The sequence below is a fragment of the Astatotilapia calliptera genome, chromosome 7 (genome assembly GCF_900246225.1).
Source record: "Astatotilapia calliptera chromosome 7, fAstCal1.2, whole genome shotgun sequence".
NCBI classification, from domain to species: Eukaryota; Metazoa; Chordata; class Actinopteri; order Cichliformes; family Cichlidae; genus Astatotilapia; species Astatotilapia calliptera.
This window is the reverse complement of record NC_039308.1, coordinates 49415402-49434894: the sequence shown is the minus strand read 5'-3', so window position 1 is coordinate 49434894 and position 19493 is coordinate 49415402. Positions and strand designations below refer to the sequence as shown.

The window sequence follows — 19493 nt, the reverse complement described above, 5'->3', positions numbered from 1 at the left end:
ATTTTTCCTCGTGATCAGCAAATCCCAGAAAAAAGCCAAAAACAACTATGCCGCAGTCACATCTCTTAGTTTTAGCAGATTAACACACAGTTTGTGCTCTGCCAAGTACCGAAACAAAACGATGGTGAAAATAAGCAGGATTTGGCTACAGATTCCAGATCTTGCTTATTTTCATGTTTTTTCTGGTATTTGTGGAAAGCAAGTCAACATTATATACCACCAGTCTTTTTCCTTTACTCAAGAAATCCTTTTTTTAAATTTGTTGGGACCAACATTTTTCAAACGTTCCAGTTCATCCTACCATGCCAGTGACTCTGCTGTGTGTGGCCTTCTGCAGGTGAACTGCGGCACATCACCAAGCTGAAGCCGTGGTCCCTGTTTGACGTGCTGGTGGAGAAGTACGGCTGGTCGCACGAAGACGCCGGTCAGTTCACTCACTTCCTTCTGCCCATGCTGGAGATGGTGCCTGAGAAGAGGGCCTCGGCCGGCGAATGCCTCAATCACCCGTGGCTCAACTCCTAGCCACAAACACTGAGCAACGCCCTCCTCCTCTTCCCCGCTGCCCACCCAACAGTTAGCCCAAACACCACCCCCACCCTGGTGGCAGCCTTTGGAACCCCGATGTGGAAAGAAGCTGGCAACAGATGAGAAGGACCTCCTTAATGCATTATCTCACATATCCATTTCATGCTTACCTGAAAATGCTTAACCTCCCACATTTCTTTTCCCAAAAGGAATGTAAAGACGAACTTGTGGAGATAAAATGACAAAAACAATCAGACTGTTGGAGGATGAATGCTGCCCACTTTGGAAAAGGGAGAAGTTGGGCTCTGCCTGAAAGAAATGTGCTTTCTTCTCTTTTTCTGCCGTCAGGATGCCGGTCAGTCTCTTACATCTGTCTGTCTCTTCCTAATTATAATTTTTTTAAAAATCTGTCTCGGGCGATGGACAGCTGCTGATCTTCTCAGTATTTTGAAAGAAAAGTCAACAAGTAGCCTTGATGTATTGCTGATGGCCCACAGCTCCATCTGCCATGACCTTTACACAGCCAGGGCCTCAAACTCAGATGAGTGTGTGTGTGTGTGTGTGTGTGTGTGTGTGTGTGTGTGTGTGTGTGTGTGTGTGTGTGTGCGCATCTTATTGAGCATGTGTGAAAATGAGCGTACGTGCCTGCGCTTAAGATCTGCCTACACAGACCCTCGTCTTTTTTCCCCAATCTAACTTCCTTTCCTAACCATGGAAGAAGTTCCCATATCAAACTCCGAGTTTACACCCTAATTTCTTCCAGGAATCCCAAAACACCCATGTGACCTGTTTGTTTCCCCACATTGCCTCTCTCCCCTTCCTAAATGAGCGTCATGATCCTGCCCGGGGACTGCTGCAGAAAGCTGGAGGGCAGCCAGTCCTCCAGGGGGCAGCACACTGAAAAGGAGGACAGAAACAGTGTGGGCTGTGCAAAAATACAATCAGTTCAACAAAGAGGAGAACTGCTTGGTCTTTAGAGACTCTTTTTAACAATGCATGGAGAAGACTGAAGGAGCAGCATGAAGGATTATGAGAAACAAATGATGGATGCTTTGTTTCCTGTTTCATCACACCTCTTGAACATTCTGTTAGAAAGATTTACATTAGGTTAGGATATTTGGTGCCCCCATCCCTCCGCCCCCAAAATGAAGGTGGCTACTTTACAGTCCCCTTCTCCACCAGCTTTTGACATTCCTAAATCTTGATCCATCATTCCTTGACTTTTATTCCCGAGAACACTTCTGTTAATTCCTACTGTGGCACGTTTACCAGAACTTATTGGTACTATTCTCCCCTTTTTTGCCCTTATAAAGAAACCCTTTCTTCCCTGAGCTTCTCCAGAAATGGGATGGTCACACGGAGGTTGCACTTGTCTTTGTAGATGTCCTTCAGGGATTTGAAACCTTTGTATATAGAACTGAGATTTGGCAACACAGATAAGCGACCGTGGACAACATTTCAACACGCAAGCATCATTCCAAAAAAACAGAAGAAGAAAGAAAATACAGAGGTGGTTGTTGGCAGAACTTGACTTCCTCTGATATAGTGTTTTTTTGTTTTTGTTTGTTTTTGGGTGGGCTGCCACAGCTCAACCCTGCAGGAATGTTCAGACTGAACTGCGCCACCTGGTGGCTGGACGAGAGTACTGCATTGCCACACTGCTGCTGCTCTCAGTGCCAACACTCCAAGACGTTCCACTGTATCTCTCTACTTAATCCGTAATGCTCTGTCAAACACACAGACAACCACAAACTCGCATCATCACAATTAGTCCAGTTGCCTATTTTTTCGCAATAAATGAAAACAAAAGATGAGTATAAGTAAATGGTGAGATATTTTTAAAAACTATTTAATTCATTTAAAAAAATGGAAAAAAATAAAACTTTTCTCTGGTTGTCGTGACCGTGAACAGAATCTCGTCTTATACTGAGGTGATTGTGTTTGTCTGTTAGAGATGTTTTTATTTCTTCTTTCATTGCAATTATTAATGATGATGATTATTATTATTAAGAGGTTTTGTTTTGTTTTTTTACACTTTGCACCTCTCCCCTCCCTCCCTACTTGAATAGTGCTGCTTTGTCCAGGCCCGTGATGGGGAAAAAAATTCAACAGTTTTGCAATAAAGGATTTTGTGATGAGGTTCTTTTTATTATTTTATTTGGTTTCTTTTTCACCAAAACCTCCTGAACTCACTCTCAGCCATGCTGACTGTTCTTCCTGATGATATTGACAGAATCGCGTCTTGTCTGTTTTTCATTGACAGATTTAATAAAATTGTAAATTAATGGATCCTGTGCCCTTGATGCAGTGAATTTTCTGCTTTGAAGTTGCACTTGGCAGCAGTCGACCTAAACATGTCCGGTGAACTTATGATCGCAAACTAAAGGCATCGAATGAATAGAAAACAAAGTCACTACAGGTTCTCTTTTTATTGACATGAATAACTCACATTCAATCTAATAATTTCAAAAATACACTATATTGCCAAAAGGATTCACTCACCCATCCAAATCATTAGGTGTTCCAAGCACTTCCACTGTCACAGGTCTATAAAGTAATTTCCCCACTCCTAAGTATTTCACAGCAAGCTGTTAGTGGTATTATATTGTGTAATAAGATCATGGGATGCTGAGGTACATAGTGTGCAGAGGTCACCAACTTGCTGCACAGTCAGTCGCTACAGAAATTAGCTCAAGAACAGTGCATAGAGAGCTTCTTGCACAAATGTGCTTCTGGAAATGGTCAAAAATTCCCACAAACACACTTCTAAACCTTATGGAAAGCCTTCCAAGAAGACTTTAAGCTGTTATAGCGACAAAGGGTGAGCCCACATATTAAACAATATGAAAGTTCAATATGCACGTGAAGGCAGATGAGTCAAAACTTTCTGCAATATAGTGTATGCTACAATACCCAGGTCAGTTTTGTGTGTTACAATTAGTCAACACATTGTCAACCTAGTGTATAAGAATGTGATACAGTACATTGTGATTCACACTGAAGCAAACATGGTCCACTCAATTACATTTTTAGGATTCAATAAAGGATGGAGTGATAATAGATGTCCTGAGATCAATATTAGTCATTAAACATTAAAATGTGCTTTAAAATATCAACATGTGATTTTAGCAGTATTTTGTTTTAGATCGTAAATCCCAACAAATGCCCTCTGGTGCCACTTCCCCCCTCCGACTCAGCCAACAGCCTGCAATAAACTTCAAGGGGTGTAGTGGATATTTTAGTCAAACAGTTAACACATTTCCTAATAGGAGTGATAAAAGTGGGAATACCCACAAATTTGACCATATAATGAGGTATATTTTGGTATCACCACTATGGAAATGTGGAGGAGACGTGTATGCCACACAGGAATATCTTGCATTGTAAGCCTAAAGACAAACGTCATGGTATTATTAGGATGTACACATGAACTGTAGATCCACTAAAGGCATACTACGCTTGTGTGTACATTTATTATACAGCTGCTTCCTTTGTGTGTGCATCACAGCAGCGAGGCACAGTTCTTCAACAGCAGGGGTTTGGCTAAATCCAGAATGTCCAAGTTGGGATCGAGAGACCTTCCCAGGCCTTCCAGCACCATGATAGCGAAAATTATTGAGGAAAAGTTGCTCTCCAGCTTGACCTGGAAACACGGTGACAAGCGAAATATATATTTGACAGATAAATAAGATTCTGTTAAGATCAATTTTTTTTTTTAAAGTATAAAAACCTGGTGATGTTATACCTTGTGTTTGATGAGTAGGCCAAAGACTCTGGAAAGTAAGTCGGCTACCTGGACCTGCAAGCAAAGAAAACAAACCCCAGCAAAGAACTATGTAACCACTATTAAAAATCACTGATTATGTAGTGAAGCCTGTCCATAGTGTTAACATTTGTGTTAACTTTCCTCATATCTCCAAAAGTTGATTCTGTTCATCTGGACGTAGCGTTTTGTGGGAGAAACGTTTCGTCATCATCCAAGTGACTTCTTCAGTCTCAGCTGACTGCAGGTTTCCCCAATCTTATAAACAGTACATTTGCATAATGACTGAAACCAGCTCACTGAAGGAACAATGGGCTGGGAGGTCAGTTCCTTAATCTTAATTATGCAAATTCTCATGACCATTGATCAACAACCACTGACCAAAACCCACTGATCAATGGCCATGAGTACCAGTCACAGAGTTGGGGAATGGCTGCAATCACAGCATTGTAAGATGGCGAAAGATGTACCCTTAGGCCCCCTCCTCGATTCAGAGATGGTCTTTCCCTTTTCATGTAAATGGCCTCCTTGACTCCGCGCTCAAACCAGCGTTCCTCCCTGTCCTGTACATCCTCATCCTTGAAAGAGTGTCCACTGGCCTGTAGGTGTAAATAGACTGCATAGCCCTGGCCTGACGAGGTAGCTCTTCTGTGTTGTGCCATCCGCTTCGCCAGAGGTTGTTTGGTTTCCCCGATGTATAAATCCTGGCAATCCTCCTGGCACTTAACAGCGTACACTATGTTACTCTGTGTCAGGGGACCCGATCCTCAGGGTAGACCAAGTTTTGGCGCAGCGTGTTTTGGGGTTTAAAAGGTTTTCACTTGGGCAGCGGTTTTCCTTCTCTCCTGGATCGACTGGAGCTTTCTTTAGTTGCCTTTCCAGCTTTGACAAAAGTCCAGCTGGGATAACCACATTTACTCAGGGCCTTCTTGATGTGCTGCTCTTCTGCTTCCCTGGCCGCTGTGTCAGTGGGGATGGTGTTCGCTCTGTGTTGTAGCGTCCTAATGACACCCAGTTTGTGCTCCAGTGGATGATGAGAGTCAAACCTTAAATATTGATCCGTATGTGTAGGTTTACGGTACACGTCAGCTTTTAGATGTCCCCCATTACTGACGGAAACCTCACAGTCTAAGAAGGCTAACCTGCCACAGGAATTAGGATCCCAACGAGGATTAAGGAACTGACCTCCCAGCCCATTGTTCCTTCAGTGGGCTGGTTTCAGTCATTATGCAAATGTACTGTTTATAAGATTGGGGAAACCTGCAGTCAGCTGAGACTGAAGAAGTCACTTGGATGAGTGACGAAACGTTTCTCCCACAAAACGCTACGTCCAGATGAACAGAATCAACTTTTGGAGATTTACTTTCCTGGATGATTGAGAATGCATCAAGAAACTTTCCTCATAGTTTACGTAACTTCCACATACAAATATGACAAAGACATTGACTCCACACACAAAAATGAAAACCAATAACTGATTTGAGTTTGGATTGGCCAAATTCACAACAGCTTTGGTTTTGGATTTTTATGATCAGGCCTCTCGTACAGTTTATTGCTTCACTAGAAGGTTTTTAGATAAGAATAGTTTTGCATGAATTTATGTTGAGGCCAATTTATTTTATCTACACATTTTCATTTTTCAGAAAGCTGTAGTGAAGAGGAAAACGATTAAAAATTCTAAAAGCAAACAATACAGATACAAAATAGACATGTATCAAGTTGCTGGAATCACAAAAGGAGTGCTAAATTTAAAAATAAAAGTATTCTATAATATTATAATGTCTTCTACTGTATTACATTAACCACCATCATCATCCTGGTCATAACACACACAATGCAAATGTTGGTTCATACCTTTCCCAGTGAGAGGGTGTTGCTGCTGAGGGCATGATCCACCAGCTCAGCCATCTCCTTTTTAAACAGCGCGGCATCCTTGCACTCATTAGCTCGGGCATGATTCAGAATCAACTCTGCCACACGCTCACCCTGGGACAAAAAAAAAAAAAAAAAGCCACACAAGAAATTCTGTGACTGTTTCATGGGTGGTGGTGTACAAATGACCAAAGCTGTGTCACTGTTCAAACACTTATCGTCATTGCAGATTAGTTAAAGACTGTTCTCATTCACATTTAGGCAGCTTATACATTGATGTTCTTCACAGTTTCATTCAGACACCCCCACAACACTTAGTCTTAAGTGCTGTAGGCACTTTACATAAAATGGCACAAAGTACATCTTAAAGAAGCTATAAAATTTTCCTGCATCGGTTCCTACCTGACGCAGCACCACAGCTGTGAAGACAGCCTTAAAGTTGGCAAGGTCACGGTCACTGAGCTGGGCTACAATGCCAGCATCCAACAAGACCAGCTGGATAGGACACGGCGGTGGCCTGACACTGACCACCACCGTGTCCAACAAATCAGTGAGCGTGGTTTTCCCATGGTGCTCCCCTGAAATACCAGTACCGTCTCCCGAGCCAGCGAGAGGACCCTGACACTGGACAAGTATGTTGCCTGGATGAAGATCCCCATGGACGAAGTTATCCAAAAAAACCTGGAATAAAGAAGTTTACATTGTCACATGATAGCATTCTGCACACATCCTTAAGTATATAAAACATTTATCGTTTACACCAATTGCCTTGGGTTGTGGATCTTACCATTTTCAGCAGCGTGTCTACTCCCATCTTGGCTATCCTCTGCTTCACTTCCTTGGGTACCTCGGAGCTCAAGTAGTTTGAAATGGGTTCACTCTCCTGAAAAGGAGGCTGAATATTAACTGAACTATGCTGTCATCAGTTAATGACCTCAATTACTTGCAGATCATTATACTCACTTCAAAGGTTTCCACTAAGATGCTTCTGGTGACAAATGGTCGCAAAGGAGTAGGGAACTTTACATAATCAAAATCACGGAAATTCGTCTGGAAACGCTCTATGTTTCTGGCTTCAAAACGGAGATCAATCTAAAACGCATGGAAATCGCACCTAACTGTGACCTGTCTTAGTACACAGAATGCTAAAGCTCTATTTAAAAGTCATGTGCAAAGTCAAAAAAACGCTTGTGCCAGGTTAAATGTAGGAGTCTGAATATTTTTACATCACCTGTTTGGTCATGAGCTTCTCAAACTCCTCCACTATCTCACAAATACTGAGCCATTTGAGTCCAGGCAGGCAGTGCAGAAGCCAACTACCTGCTTTCATGAGCAACAGGTCTATCTCCACTTGTCTCCTCACTCCTGGATGGACCACCTACAACGAATCGGATACAATTTATACACACCCAACATAACGTGCAAGAAAAAGAAGAAAGAAAAAAAAAAAATCATACAGCATGTTCTCCTTTATTTACACTCCATGACTGTGATGTGAATCTGTAGGAGAGGAAACAATCTTGCAAGACTGACCTTGATTGCCACAGGTATCAGGCGCTCCTCCTGCTGACCATCTAGAAGACTTTTGTCCTCACTGCTCTCTTCCTCCCCACTCCCCCTCCAGAGCTGCCTCAGAGATCTTGCCATGCCCCCTAAACCAGGGATCTCCCAGGCTTCCAACAAATCGTCTTTTTCCATCTCCTCTACTATTGATTGGAAAGCTGGGTCCTCCACTTGGTCCACCCTGGCCCAGCCTCGGTATACCTGTGCAATGCATCCTGATCCCACCGGTTCTTTACTCCGAAACACCAAAACCCTTCTCCAGCCCTCCCCAAAAGCCCGCCGGAGGCACTGCTTGGTATGAGCCCAGGAGTGAGGGCGTACCTTGACGTGGAGCCTGGAGAAACGGTTGCAGAAATCTTGAGAGAAGATGTCTCGTCTAGTACTAGCCCACTGCCCCAGCTTGATGAAAGTAGGACCAGAGGTCTCAGTCACCCACAGCAAAGCATCGAGCCAATGAGGCATCCAGCGGGTAAACACCAGAACCAAGGGGTAAAGGAGAAGAAGGGGGACAAATTTGAAGAGCAGGACCAACGCCCGGAAGCTGAGGCGAAGAAAAAATATAAGTCTGTGCACTTGGATTTTAGCCAAAGACTTTTTTTCCGAAGCCTGGGGTTGAACAAGAACTTCCTGGCATCTGACTGCACTTAAAGAACCGTTGACTGCACCCCAACATAGCAGTGTAATCTTGGGTATGCGGGTTAAAATCTGCCCCCTTCTAACAAAACCGGATCTGGTGTTCTGAATGAGTCCAAGTCTTGCAAAGGAGCCTGCTCTCTGCAAAGTGCACCTCAAGCTGAGGAGGGCTCCTCTTGCTCCAAGGGCTATCGTGATCATAATGTCACACAGCTGCTAGCTCAGTCCAGCAGCTGAACGGATCCACATGTGCTAGTTTTGTATTGCGAAACACCTTTTAGGAGTCATCTGTAAAATATAATCTTTGCTCTCTTGGTAAACACTGCAGGTTTTACCCAGAGGATTACACTTTAAAGTAAAGATGCAAACTAGATTGGCGCTACAATAGGCTACAAGCATACTTAGCTATTTTTCTACAATTTGGTAGCAATATTTGAACTTACGGTACTCGGTAGTTACTGCAGTTTCTTGACAGACGAGAAGAAACTCGATGACTCTTTTTACTTATGTGGACAAACCGGACATTTAATGCTTCAGCTGGCGTTGCTGTGCCAGCTAATTAAATGTGGATTTCCTCGTTTCCATTGATAACACAACATCTATGGAAACATTGCACTGACAGAGTACGTCCGGATATGACGCTATAGCAACAAGGTCACGTGGTTTTATCTTAAAGGTGCAGTGACAATCACGAAAAAAACTTTCAGCGTTTCAAAACAAAAATTAAAACACGTTTAGTTTCTCGTGTCTACACTTCTTATCCCACACATTGTGGGTCTGTCTCGTGTCACGCTTCTGTATTTAAGAAATTATAATTTTTCTCAACTTAACTTGCAGAAGCAATGGCTCAAATTAACCTCCGTATTGCGCGTGCGCAGTCTGTTGTAGGCGCTTCTTGCTATTATTATTTGCAAAAGCACACGATTAATAATACTAGAAAATGAATTTTCTGAAGAAACTGCAGTGTGAATGCTGATAGCTGAATGTTTTTGAGCTAAAATGAAATAACTGCTGAATGTTAAGTTAAAAATGTTGAATGAGCTGGAAATGTTGTATTTACTTCCTCTTCAGCACTTATTGAGCACTTTTAAGGATATTTCTTACCACTGCTATGCAGATGATATTCAGTTATATATCTCCTTTAAGCCCCAAGATGTTTCCAAGCTACAGATTTTGCATACACTCCATTAGAGGTTGCATGGCTGAAAACTTTCTTCAGCTAAATGAGAAGACTGAAGTCCTTGTTTGTGCTCCTAAAAAAATTGTACCTACTGTTATGGAAAACTTGGGTCCACTTGTTACATTTGCCAAACCTCCTATCAGGAACCTTGGTGTTACTATTGACTCAGCTCAGAAGAGGACTTACGTCGTTGACTGATCCTGTGGACTGAATCAAGTACCTCTGGCAACTTTTCAGGATGGTCAGAATCCATGTTTTTACAAAGCTTACTTAGTTTTTAGAATTTAACACTACTCAAATAAACTGACTTGATCAGCTTCTTGAATTAAAAGAACTGCTAACTTACTTAAACTGAGTTCTAATAACAATTTGATTAAAAAAAAAGTTCAGTCTTCTTAATATTTTTAATTAAACACAATATTAGATTTCACAGTGTGCAGCGAAACATTTATCAGTACTTGTCGCTCAGCTGTTGGGAGTTACCAGGGTGACTGAGTCACAGAGCCGGAGCCTTCGAAGGCTGAGAAGACCTGAAGTGAATTGACGGTCTAGCCTACAACAGTTTCTGTTGCCAAGCAACCGTGACAGCTACAGCGGTGGTGGACGGCATGTTGGACAGATATAGAGAAAATCTTTATTTGATGTCATTCGTTTGACTTTCAGCGGAGAAAACTGTCGTTTCAGCTCTGTGTGACATATCTGGGAGAGAATTACATTCAAATCAGTGGCTATCCTGAGGCAATGCAGAGGAATTTCCACCACGGGGATCTATAAGGTATACATTCAAATAAAGTCAGAGATTTGATCCTTGTGTGTTTCGGATGAAATGAAGACACACTGATGCAGTAAATATTCTTTTATTGATGAGAAAACTGTTCTGTACAACTTACTTAAGAGGTTGAAGATATGAGAGCACTAAACAGGCTGATGTTTGGGTAAGAGGCTCTAAAAGGAGAGAAATGATACAGAAACATTACATCCTTATAAAATACTAACACACTTTATAAATGAACAACTTTTCACAGCTCTTTGTATTTAAATGAGCTGCATACCTTCCCCACTGAAACCAGCACAATCCCACTGTGATGAAAACAATATTTGAACTGAATATATTCTGGATAAATCAAAATATTATCAAAGTTGTCCGTGGTTCCCTTATTTTTCCTTCTTTCCCAGTCAGATCCTGTCCTGCAGGATAAACATCAGTGAGTGGTTCCCTGTATGCAGCTGTTACAGTTTGTGTTGGAAATACTTCAGCAAATACAGGAAGCAAATATCAAGAAAGCATTTTCAATGTTTTTACCAGTCCCTCAACTACAGAGAGCTGTCTGCACTCCCCCCGTTCTCCTCTGCATCTATCAGCTGCTGCTTGCTCCTTTTTCTCCTCCTCTTCTTCACACAATGTCCTGGGTCTATCCTCGTGTCTATCAGGGGTGGAGAGCCTCTGCCCAGACTCCCCTCACCTTCTCAGTCTCTTCTGACTCTGGATACTTGCGGAAGGAAATCAACCATGGCAGTTAGCAACAAAAGCAGCAGAAGTTTATCAAATATCTGCTAACTTGCAGGATGAAAACTGTTTTCTCTTATAATCACAGGGCTCGTAAAATCGCTAGCCCGACATCCCGGGGCTAGCGATTTTTCCAGTCGGGCTACCAAAATCTATCTCTGCCCTGCACGTCGGGCTATTGTAGGAAGGAAAAATATATGTCAATGCTTTTGCATTCTTTTGGAAATGTAGCTGGGTAATTGTGTCATTGGCATCGGTGAGCCACTGTCAATATGTGACATATTTAAATCGCGTTTGAATTTGTGCTTGTTTTTTGCTTTCACTTTGCAATCGCGCAAACTGTGTATAGAGAGCGACAGCACTGATTGGTGAGTGACAATAATTTGCGCACCAATTCCTCTGACATCGTCTTATTAATCGTTAGCTTACTATGCAAACAAGTGACAAGTGAAATCTCCCGCAGCAAGCTTAAACATATGAGAGGTTGATCGCGCAGAGAATCGCTGACCGTTATGTGTGTGTGTGTGTGTGTGTGTAAAAGCAGCAGGATATATATTTTAGTTCTGCTGAGCCAAATAAGACAGGTCAGAGTTAAGAAGTGACAGCCAAAGAAAAGCTTACCACAAAACGGAAAAGTTCTGACAAATCAGACTATAAGGCAAAAAGAAAGTGCAGCTTTATGGTTTCATGGACAAATTTCTGTGGCTGCAATATAACAAGCTAAATAACCAGGGCTGCACATAAGTGTTCCGCAGGTGCGCATTCGCTGTCAAAATAAAAAACGCGCACAAGATAAGAAGTTGCAACGCGTGTTTGCGTACATAAGATTTTCCAGAGGGGGACAGACACTTGTTTAGAACTCTTAAAGATGTCGAAGAAGCAAGCTCCTTTAAGCAATTACTTTGGTGTTCCTCCACCTCCAAAGAAATGTCCGAACCGCAAAAGAAGCACGTATTCTCGGAAAAGTGGTTGCAGGAGGTGAGCTGGCTTCAAACAAATGATGAACGCACAGAGATTTGGTGCAGAATGTGCCGTGAAAATCCCACTCTAGCGGACAAAAACAGTGCCTTTTATATGGACGCAAACGCGCGTTGCAACTTCTTATCTGGTGCGCATCTTTTATTTTGACAGCGAATGTGCACATGCGGACCACTTATGTGCACCCGTGTAAATAACATAATGTTCTGCCGGGTGTGTTGTTGGTAGGGCTGGGCGATATGGCCTAAAATTCATATCGCGATTTAATTTGAAGCATGTGCGGTAACAATATACAGTATATCACGATATATTCTTTTCTTCTGTATAACGTATTTTCTACACTATAAGGCACACTTAAAATCCTTTAATTTTCTCAAAAATCGAGAGTGTGCCTTATGTATGAATTCTGGTTGTGCTTACTGACCTCGAACCGATTTTTGCGTGCAGAAATCTGTTAAAAAATGTTGTAGTACAACTTTGGTAAGCCGCACGGCTTGATGGATAGTCAGAGCATTACGGCTGCTGTAGTGAGGAGCTTCGCGGAATAATCTGGGTCCAAAACTCCGTCCACTTCAGGTCCCAAAGTCAAACGAACACTAAGAGTTAAAAACTAAATTCTTTGATCTTTAATTAAATCATCAGCATTGCTACTTTATCGGGTGTAACAATTAAGTTTTACATCCATGCATCCATGAAAACAGAATTTATTAAAGTTAACGGAGTTACAAGTTAACAGGAATTTAGCTCGCTAGTTTACACCTAAACATTTCATACCATGTTCTGACAGAGATTTTTGAAACTAATTCAAACGTACAGCTCTGCTACCACTTCCAACATAAATGAAGACAGAAAACAAAACAGCAGTGGCATTTGCAGGGTTACTGAAGTTGGACTATCTGGTATATAATGTTGTGCTACGTGATTGCTAGCGACTAGAGCTGGGCGATAGACCGATATGTATTGCGAAATAACTTTTTCTCGATAGAAAAATTTAACTATTGCGATAGGCCTCACCGCTCTTGTCCTCTTAAAAAAAAACAAAACAAAACAAAAGAGGAACATCCAATCCAAATTAACTAGCGCAGAGCCGAACCAATCACAGCCGCAGCGTTACGTCACGTGACTTGTTACGTACAGCACAAGTGTCAAGCCGCACATGTGTATTTTTTTGGGAAGCAGCCAGCCGCCGTGCCGCCCGGGTAATGGAGGAAATGAGTGTGCCGACTAGAGAAAAATCAACTGAGAGCGTGACCGAAGGTTACCGAAGAGAAAACAGATGATGGTTCCAAGGCCGGAGAGATTGTCGAACTGAAGAGCCATAGAAGTCCCGTAGTGTGAAGGTATTTCGGCTATTTCAAGTCTGACAAAAAACAGAGTAGCTCGCACTGTAAATTGTGCCGAAAGCAAGTCTGGGAATACAATAAACCGGTGCATGCTCAATCTCTGACTGGAAGCGCTAATTTGTCATTCGGCTTTTGTCAGACTAAAGTAACTATTAAAACTGTTTAAAAAGCTAAGCTATACAACAAGGAGAGATTGAGAATTTCCTTTTAGTTCTCAGTTTATTTGATATTGACAAAAGTTAGTCACTTTGTCTGTTATTCTGTAAAACAAACTAAGATTTGTTTTTAGAATTAATATTTTGTTTCTAAGTGGAACTGACAATTTAGTAGTCTGTTTTGTTTGTTCTATTTTGAAACTTAAACGCTTTAGCGGCTGCCTTTTGTGTAGTTTGCAATATTTGCCTTCATTTATCTAAAAAAGTCTCATGTTCCTTAAGTACATCTACCCTGTTGAACTTATTATGGGAAATAAATATTTAAATCAAAACAAGCTGCTGATTATTTGACATTTTACTCGTGAGCAATGGTACATTTAAATCTTACAAATATAGTTATTTGGCTTACATCGTGATATATATCGTTATCGCCTGAAATGAAAAAAACATATCGTGATATGAAAAAATCTTATATCGCCCAGCTCTACTAGCGACACAGCTATGTTAGCATAACATTAGCACAGTGAAGCTGGAGGATGAACGCCAACTTTTTTTTCACTCGATAAAAGTTAACGTGAGGGATTCTGGTGGTTAGGGACAAATGCAATCGCATAGCAGGATGCTATACACGGCCCAAACTTCAGTCAGGAGAACAACTGAGATTATTCATCCAAAATACGAGGTTAGTTATTAATATACTGCAACAACATGGGAATAGAACAGCTCGAGAGAATTGAACATTAATGAATCAATGTTACGGAAGTGGAGGAAGCACGGTTTTTGGCTTTCCCCATATTTCAAAAGTGCTTCATCTCTTTCCTGTGACTGACGCCCGGTATAATTTACAGATGATAATGGTTTTAGCCGCTGCAATGCTTTCGACCAAAACAGGCGCAGCTTGATGACATCATCAACATGCGCTATCGCGATATAGTCAAAATCTCTATCGTTGGCCAAATTTATATCGTTTCTATCGTATATCGTTTATATTGCCCACCCCTAGTTGTTGGTTTTCCCTCGATTTCTGAGTCGACAAGCGCCTTTGTTACTGGGACCAGTCATTTTAAGAAAGGCCCCCATTAGAACCCATGAGAAATGCAAGAAATGCATTATTGCTCAGTCTGCAATATCTTTCCCAGAACAAACACCAATTGCAAATAACATACTAAAAATAAACCTGAAAAATCTGTTTAGAACAGCGTACTATGTTGCAAAGAGTGAACTACCACTGGCAAAATTTAGCAGTCTTTGCAAACTTCAAAAAGCAAATGGCCTCGATCTTGGTTCCACATGCCTCTTACCCGTGACTTCAGTGGAAATTTCAAATTCAGGATCTGACACAGACCGATTCATGTTCTACACAGTTCTTACAAGTTCTTAGAAATTTCTGTTCAATTAGAACCAAGTATTTGAGTTGATGATTGTAATTTTTGTTGTACAATCTTGTAATTTGTGTTTCAACAATATTTTGATTAATGTTTTGTTTCCGTTACAATTATACTGTAATGTATAATATTGTAAAGGAAACAAAACATCAATCAAAACATTACTCTCTTTTTTTATTCGGGCTACTTAAATTTATTTTGGGCTACCAAAAACTGAAGAGTCCCTGCCCAAAGGGCTACCAGGGATTTTGAAATTTTGCGAGCCCTGAATCACAAAGACACACTTGATGTATTTTAATCAGAGAAAGGAGAAACAGGACATGATCATGCAGAGTGTTGGTCTTTATAACAAAGGTGACAGACTTGGTTGTTTGATATAAGGATAACAAAAACAGCAGGAAACAAGAGGAGGACTTATCCATTTACTGCCTGTCTCATTATTAGTGGTTTATAAAGGATGAGAGCTCTTTAAGGACAAACTTCAGCACAGCATGGTTGAGTCCGCGCCCTCAACACAGTTCGCGGGCCAAATATTTGGTCAACACTCTGCTCGGCGTTTCCTAAAACGTTTAAATACGTTTGGCTTCACACCGAAAAACAGACCCAGCTTCGGCAGAAACCTAAACTAACTAACCGACCAAAGAGCCGCGTTAAGTGGGGATATCACTAACATCATGTAACTTAGCCGAGGGTTCGCTAAATGTGACTTTTTAAGACTTTTCATTATGCTAACATTTGTTCCGCTGTATAGTTGAAGTGAGATAAAAGCCCAGTACTTACTTTCGAGTTTATATCTGGACCGCGTCGCTTCGACCGTCCGCCATTTTTCTTAAACCTTTGACTCGCAATGAATCCTGGGATATAGCGGGCCAACTCAAATCTGCTGCTGCGCAGCTGTGAGCGTGGGCTAGGGGCTTTTATCCGTGTGCGCGTGCGTTCTTTGTGACGTCACTGGCAGATCAAAGGAATTCGCTTTTGCTTTGATCTGTCAGCCACGTCACAGGCAGCTAAACCCTTAAATAGGAGCTCTCAGACAGACAAATCACTGCTCATCTGTTTGCAAATGTTCAACAGTCGGCGTTCTCTAAAACAAGAAAATTCTCACACCTTTCTTCTCAAAAGAAGAAAATCTCATTTTATTGATACGATAATGGCAACACACAGCGAAAATGAGATTTCAATCGTGGTCATAGCAGACCATATTATGCCACCTTATCAACAGGTGCTTTGAAAGGCTCTCTGAAGTTCAGTGGAGCATGATCAAAAATGACACATGCTACTCCGGCGTCCGAGCGGTGCTCGCTGATATGATTTGTGAAATCATTCAGATCGCCTCTAGCAGAATCCTGAAAGTAGCCCTTCCTATTATTCAGGATTGCATGGCGAGGGAAGAGCCTTTAGATGGGGGAAAAATAATCCCGTTCCTTGGAGACTCGATTTCAGCCGCCAGCGCTCTTAATGTCCCAAAACAGCGACACGAGAGCGCTGACGAGCTGACACGGATGGTTGAGGAAGGGATCTCCGAAAAGCTCAGCAATTGAATTCATTACAAAAAGCCCCAATCTCCCGCAAGACCCCGCCGTTTATGTTAGCGGGAAATGTAGTAATATTGAAAAGCTGCACCGCATGGTTTGTCACGCTGCCTCGTGCCTTAAAATGCATGTAGCACGTAAGCTGCGCTGCCAGTGCCTGTCAAGAGGGTCTGATTCCGGTACAGAAAGTATGGATTCAAAGATGCCATTGCAACTAGCAATCGCAGAGATTTCTGCAATTTTGTCATCAAGCAGCTCAGATGGAGCGATGACAGAAAAAGATGAGGATGAGGAAAAAATGGAGATCCCACAAGAATCAGTTCTAACAGAACGAGACAAAATAACATCAACTGCAGACAGCCAAAGTATCCGAGCTCCAACCCCAGTAGAAGTGGTTGCAGCTGACATCTTAAATGAGATACTTGGGAACATGCATTCAAGCAGTGAAGAGCTCTGTGAGAGATGTAGCTTACCCAAACCTGCCTTTACTGCAGGATTAATTATCAACAAGGTGAGAGACGACTTCTCTAAATGTTTGCCATCCACCTCACACTCCGGGCTCAAAGCGCGCAAACACCGCTTTTCCATGTTTGCGAAAAAACAGTTTGAAAAACTGCAAAAAGAGCTGAGACAAGTAATAAAGACAAACAGGAAATTTGTTGTTTGTCTACAAAACATGTGTAAGTTCCACAAGTATAAACAGTGTCCTCCGATGAAAGTATGGTTTTCAGTCCCCCTTTCAGTCGAGCCCCTTCCCGAAACACACTTCGCAATTTGACACCATTAGATCAGAGGTTTGACAAGTTAACAAAGAAAGAAGAACACTTCATCATCCATAAAACATTGGAAGACTGTTTGATCTACTTATGACAGGTCGACTTTATCAAATTCCTGAGCCTCTAATGGGTAGAGCCCTCTCCGACACAGTCATCTCCAGGACTCCACAACCAGCACATGACTCAAACTGTCCCTTTTCTGCTGAAGTCCTCTATGTCTTCGTAGAATACGCAGTAGAAAAGTTTTTACAAAAGCTTTTACTCTGGGTGGAGAACGAGGGCAAAGATCAAATGATTGAGGACAAGGTTTCTGTGGCGATGGATGACATTCAGAACTTTATTAAAAGAACAAGGACCCCAACATAGGAAACAAGCACAGATTCAGATGGCAGTGGTAAAGAATCTGTTCCATCACCTCAAACACCAAAATCTGGGAGCATGTCACCAGAAAAAAGTTCTCTGGCACCTGAAAAATCACCTGGAACACCAAAATCTGGGACCATGTCTCCCAAAAAATTCTCTGCCAGCGTTTCAGGCTCTCTCAAAGATTCCTCTTTAAAGTCAGAGATGAGTTCTGTGTCAGGGTCATCTTCTGATGTTGAGAAGAATTCCAGTCAGTTCGTGTTCTCGCTCTTCCTGAGAGTCATCACCAAATCTAAAACTGACACTCAGCACTGGGTTGCCAGGACTGCTGCATCTACTAAAAAAGAACTAGACACGGTACTACACCGTCTGAAAGATCTGATACAGCCTGAACTCAGCAGCACAGAGTCCGCCACAAGTCTGACAACTAACAAGGAAAAGTTCATGAAGAAAATAGCCAAATACCTCATCAAGGAGTTTGGCTCCCCAGACAATGTCTTAAAGGTTGCGATGGCAAATGATTTGTCTTTTGATGAGGCTCTGATAAGGCATATAACAATCAGGCTCCAAATCATCCCCATTCCTCCAAAACAAGTCCAAAATTTCCAGGTTTTTTTTTCCTACTGTGGGAAAAGCTCTGCGAAAACCCTTTAGGTGATTCATTAAAGCCAGCAATGATTAACATAACCATTCTGGCTTTTCCCCACTGCCCTGCTTCTTTTAATATCTTGAAGCAGAATCTTAGCACCAAGTCAAAAATTGAAAGCATCACCATCAAATTTTATGATCTGCCCTCAAATCCAAATTTTAACAACTGTAATTCAGGCCATCTCGTCTCCATTTTAATTCCCCCACCCCAAACCGGTTGCAGCGATGGCCGCCCCTTCTGAGCCCGGTTCCGTTGGAAGTTTCCTCCTGGTAATGTCTCCTAGTATTTGGTCAGAGGGGTGATCATTTGATTGTTGGGGCTCTCTGTAGTACTGTATGGTTTTGACCTTACACTACAAACAGGGAGGAGACTTTGTGATTTGGGGCTTGATTTTTAAAATATCTAATTCGGCGTGAAATAAAAAAAAAATCCAAATTAAAAATACATCCAAACTTTGCGTTTTTCCTCTGTTGTCAAATATGTAGAAAGTGTTGCACGTGCGATTTTAGTAAATTTGCATCAAGATGCCAACATGTGTCTGTTTGTGCTTATTTTTAATTCTAGATGTAGACCTGCCATCTGAAAATTAGCACCTAGCCCACTTTGAACGATTTCTTTATTTCACATTTTTATTTCACTTACCTTGTAGAGCCGTGGTTCTCAAACTTTTTTTGCTAGGCCCCATTTTGGCTACGTCCACATGTACACAGTAACTGTGTGTGTATGTAAGCATGTACAAACTGCAGATAATAAGATTAACAACAACAGTATTTTGCCTATATCCTCCATTGTAGAAATTAATCTCATGTAAATAATAACGTGGGGGCATACCGCCACGTAAAAAGAGGCGCACACTTTGACGTTGGGTGACAAAATCTCTGTTTACCTCGTCCATATGTAAATGCAAAAACGGACTTTTCGAAAATCTCCATCCTGGCAGGAGTTTTTTAAAAAAATCTCAGTTTTCAGTGATCAAAAACGCCGTTTATGTGCGGACGAAAGGCACAAACGCATAGAAAAATCTGCCTTTTCAAAAATACCCGTGTACGTGTGGATGTAGCCTTGTTTTACAAGAACATTTTCGCCCCCTCCCGACACAAACACATCCTCCAACCACACACACACATATTTTGTTTTCAAACTCCATTGCAGTTTATTTCACACCTCAAACCTTTTGTAAACAATTCAACAAATAAAAGTTAACTACAGTAAATTACAGGTTGCAATAAAATAAATTACTTCCTCCTTTAAATAACAGAAAAACCTGTG

The 19493-nt window shown here is 41.7% G+C and overlaps 2 protein-coding genes and 1 long non-coding RNA gene across 7 annotated transcripts in view; 1 reads left to right on the top strand and 2 right to left on the bottom strand.

Annotated features, from left to right (window-relative positions):
* srpk2 (SRSF protein kinase 2) overlaps positions 1 to 1116 on the top strand; it is a 71513-nt gene extending 70397 nt beyond the window's left edge. For all 4 annotated transcript variants that reach the window (XM_026175329.1, XM_026175326.1, XM_026175328.1 and 1 more), the window contains one exon: positions 338 to 1116. In XM_026175329.1, coding sequence (XP_026031114.1) covers positions 338 to 522 — 185 coding nt within the window. In that variant the 3' untranslated portion in view covers positions 523 to 1116. The remainder of the gene's footprint in view (positions 1 to 337) is intronic.
* A 1819-nt stretch (positions 1117 to 2935) lies between these two features.
* adck2 (aarF domain containing kinase 2) lies at positions 2936 to 9267 on the bottom strand. 2 transcript variants are annotated; one of them, XM_026175325.1, is made up of 9 exons: positions 8800 to 9266; positions 7694 to 8264; positions 7392 to 7538; positions 7124 to 7252; positions 6948 to 7043; positions 6563 to 6841; positions 6143 to 6274; positions 4271 to 4324; positions 2936 to 4168 (listed from the first exon to the last, which is right to left on the bottom strand). In XM_026175325.1, the coding sequence occupies exons 2-9, from the start codon at positions 8183 to 8185 to the stop codon at positions 4028 to 4030; spliced, it is 1470 nt and encodes a 489-aa protein (XP_026031110.1). In that variant the 5' UTR covers positions 8186 to 8264; positions 8800 to 9266; the 3' UTR covers positions 2936 to 4027. The 2 variants fall into 2 exon arrangements, with proteins under 2 accessions (XP_026031110.1, XP_026031108.1); XM_026175323.1 differs by having other exon boundaries at positions 7694 to 9267.
* A 708-nt stretch (positions 9268 to 9975) lies between these two features.
* On the bottom strand, positions 9976 to 18870 carry LOC113026481 (uncharacterized). Its single transcript, XR_003272927.1, has 3 exons — positions 15685 to 18870; positions 10427 to 11026; positions 9976 to 10235 (listed from the first exon to the last, which is right to left on the bottom strand). It is a non-coding gene; the product is annotated as an uncharacterized LOC113026481 (long non-coding RNA).
* Positions 18871 to 19493: the final 623 nt, after the last annotated feature.

Excerpts from the sequence above, each read along its gene's own strand:
- adck2 (XM_026175323.1), bottom strand. The coding sequence starts at position 8,557 with ATGATCACGATAGCCCTTGGAGCAAGAGGAGCCCTCCTCAGCTTGAGG. Across the intron at positions 7,539-7,693 it reads TGATACCTGTGGCAATCAAG|GTGGTCCATCCAGGAGTGAG; the intron begins GTCAGTCTTGCA and ends GATTCGTTGTAG. Across the intron at positions 4,325-6,142 it reads ACACCCTCTCACTGGGAAAG|GTCCAGGTAGCCGACTTACT; the intron begins GTATGAACCAAC and ends CTTTGCTTGCAG.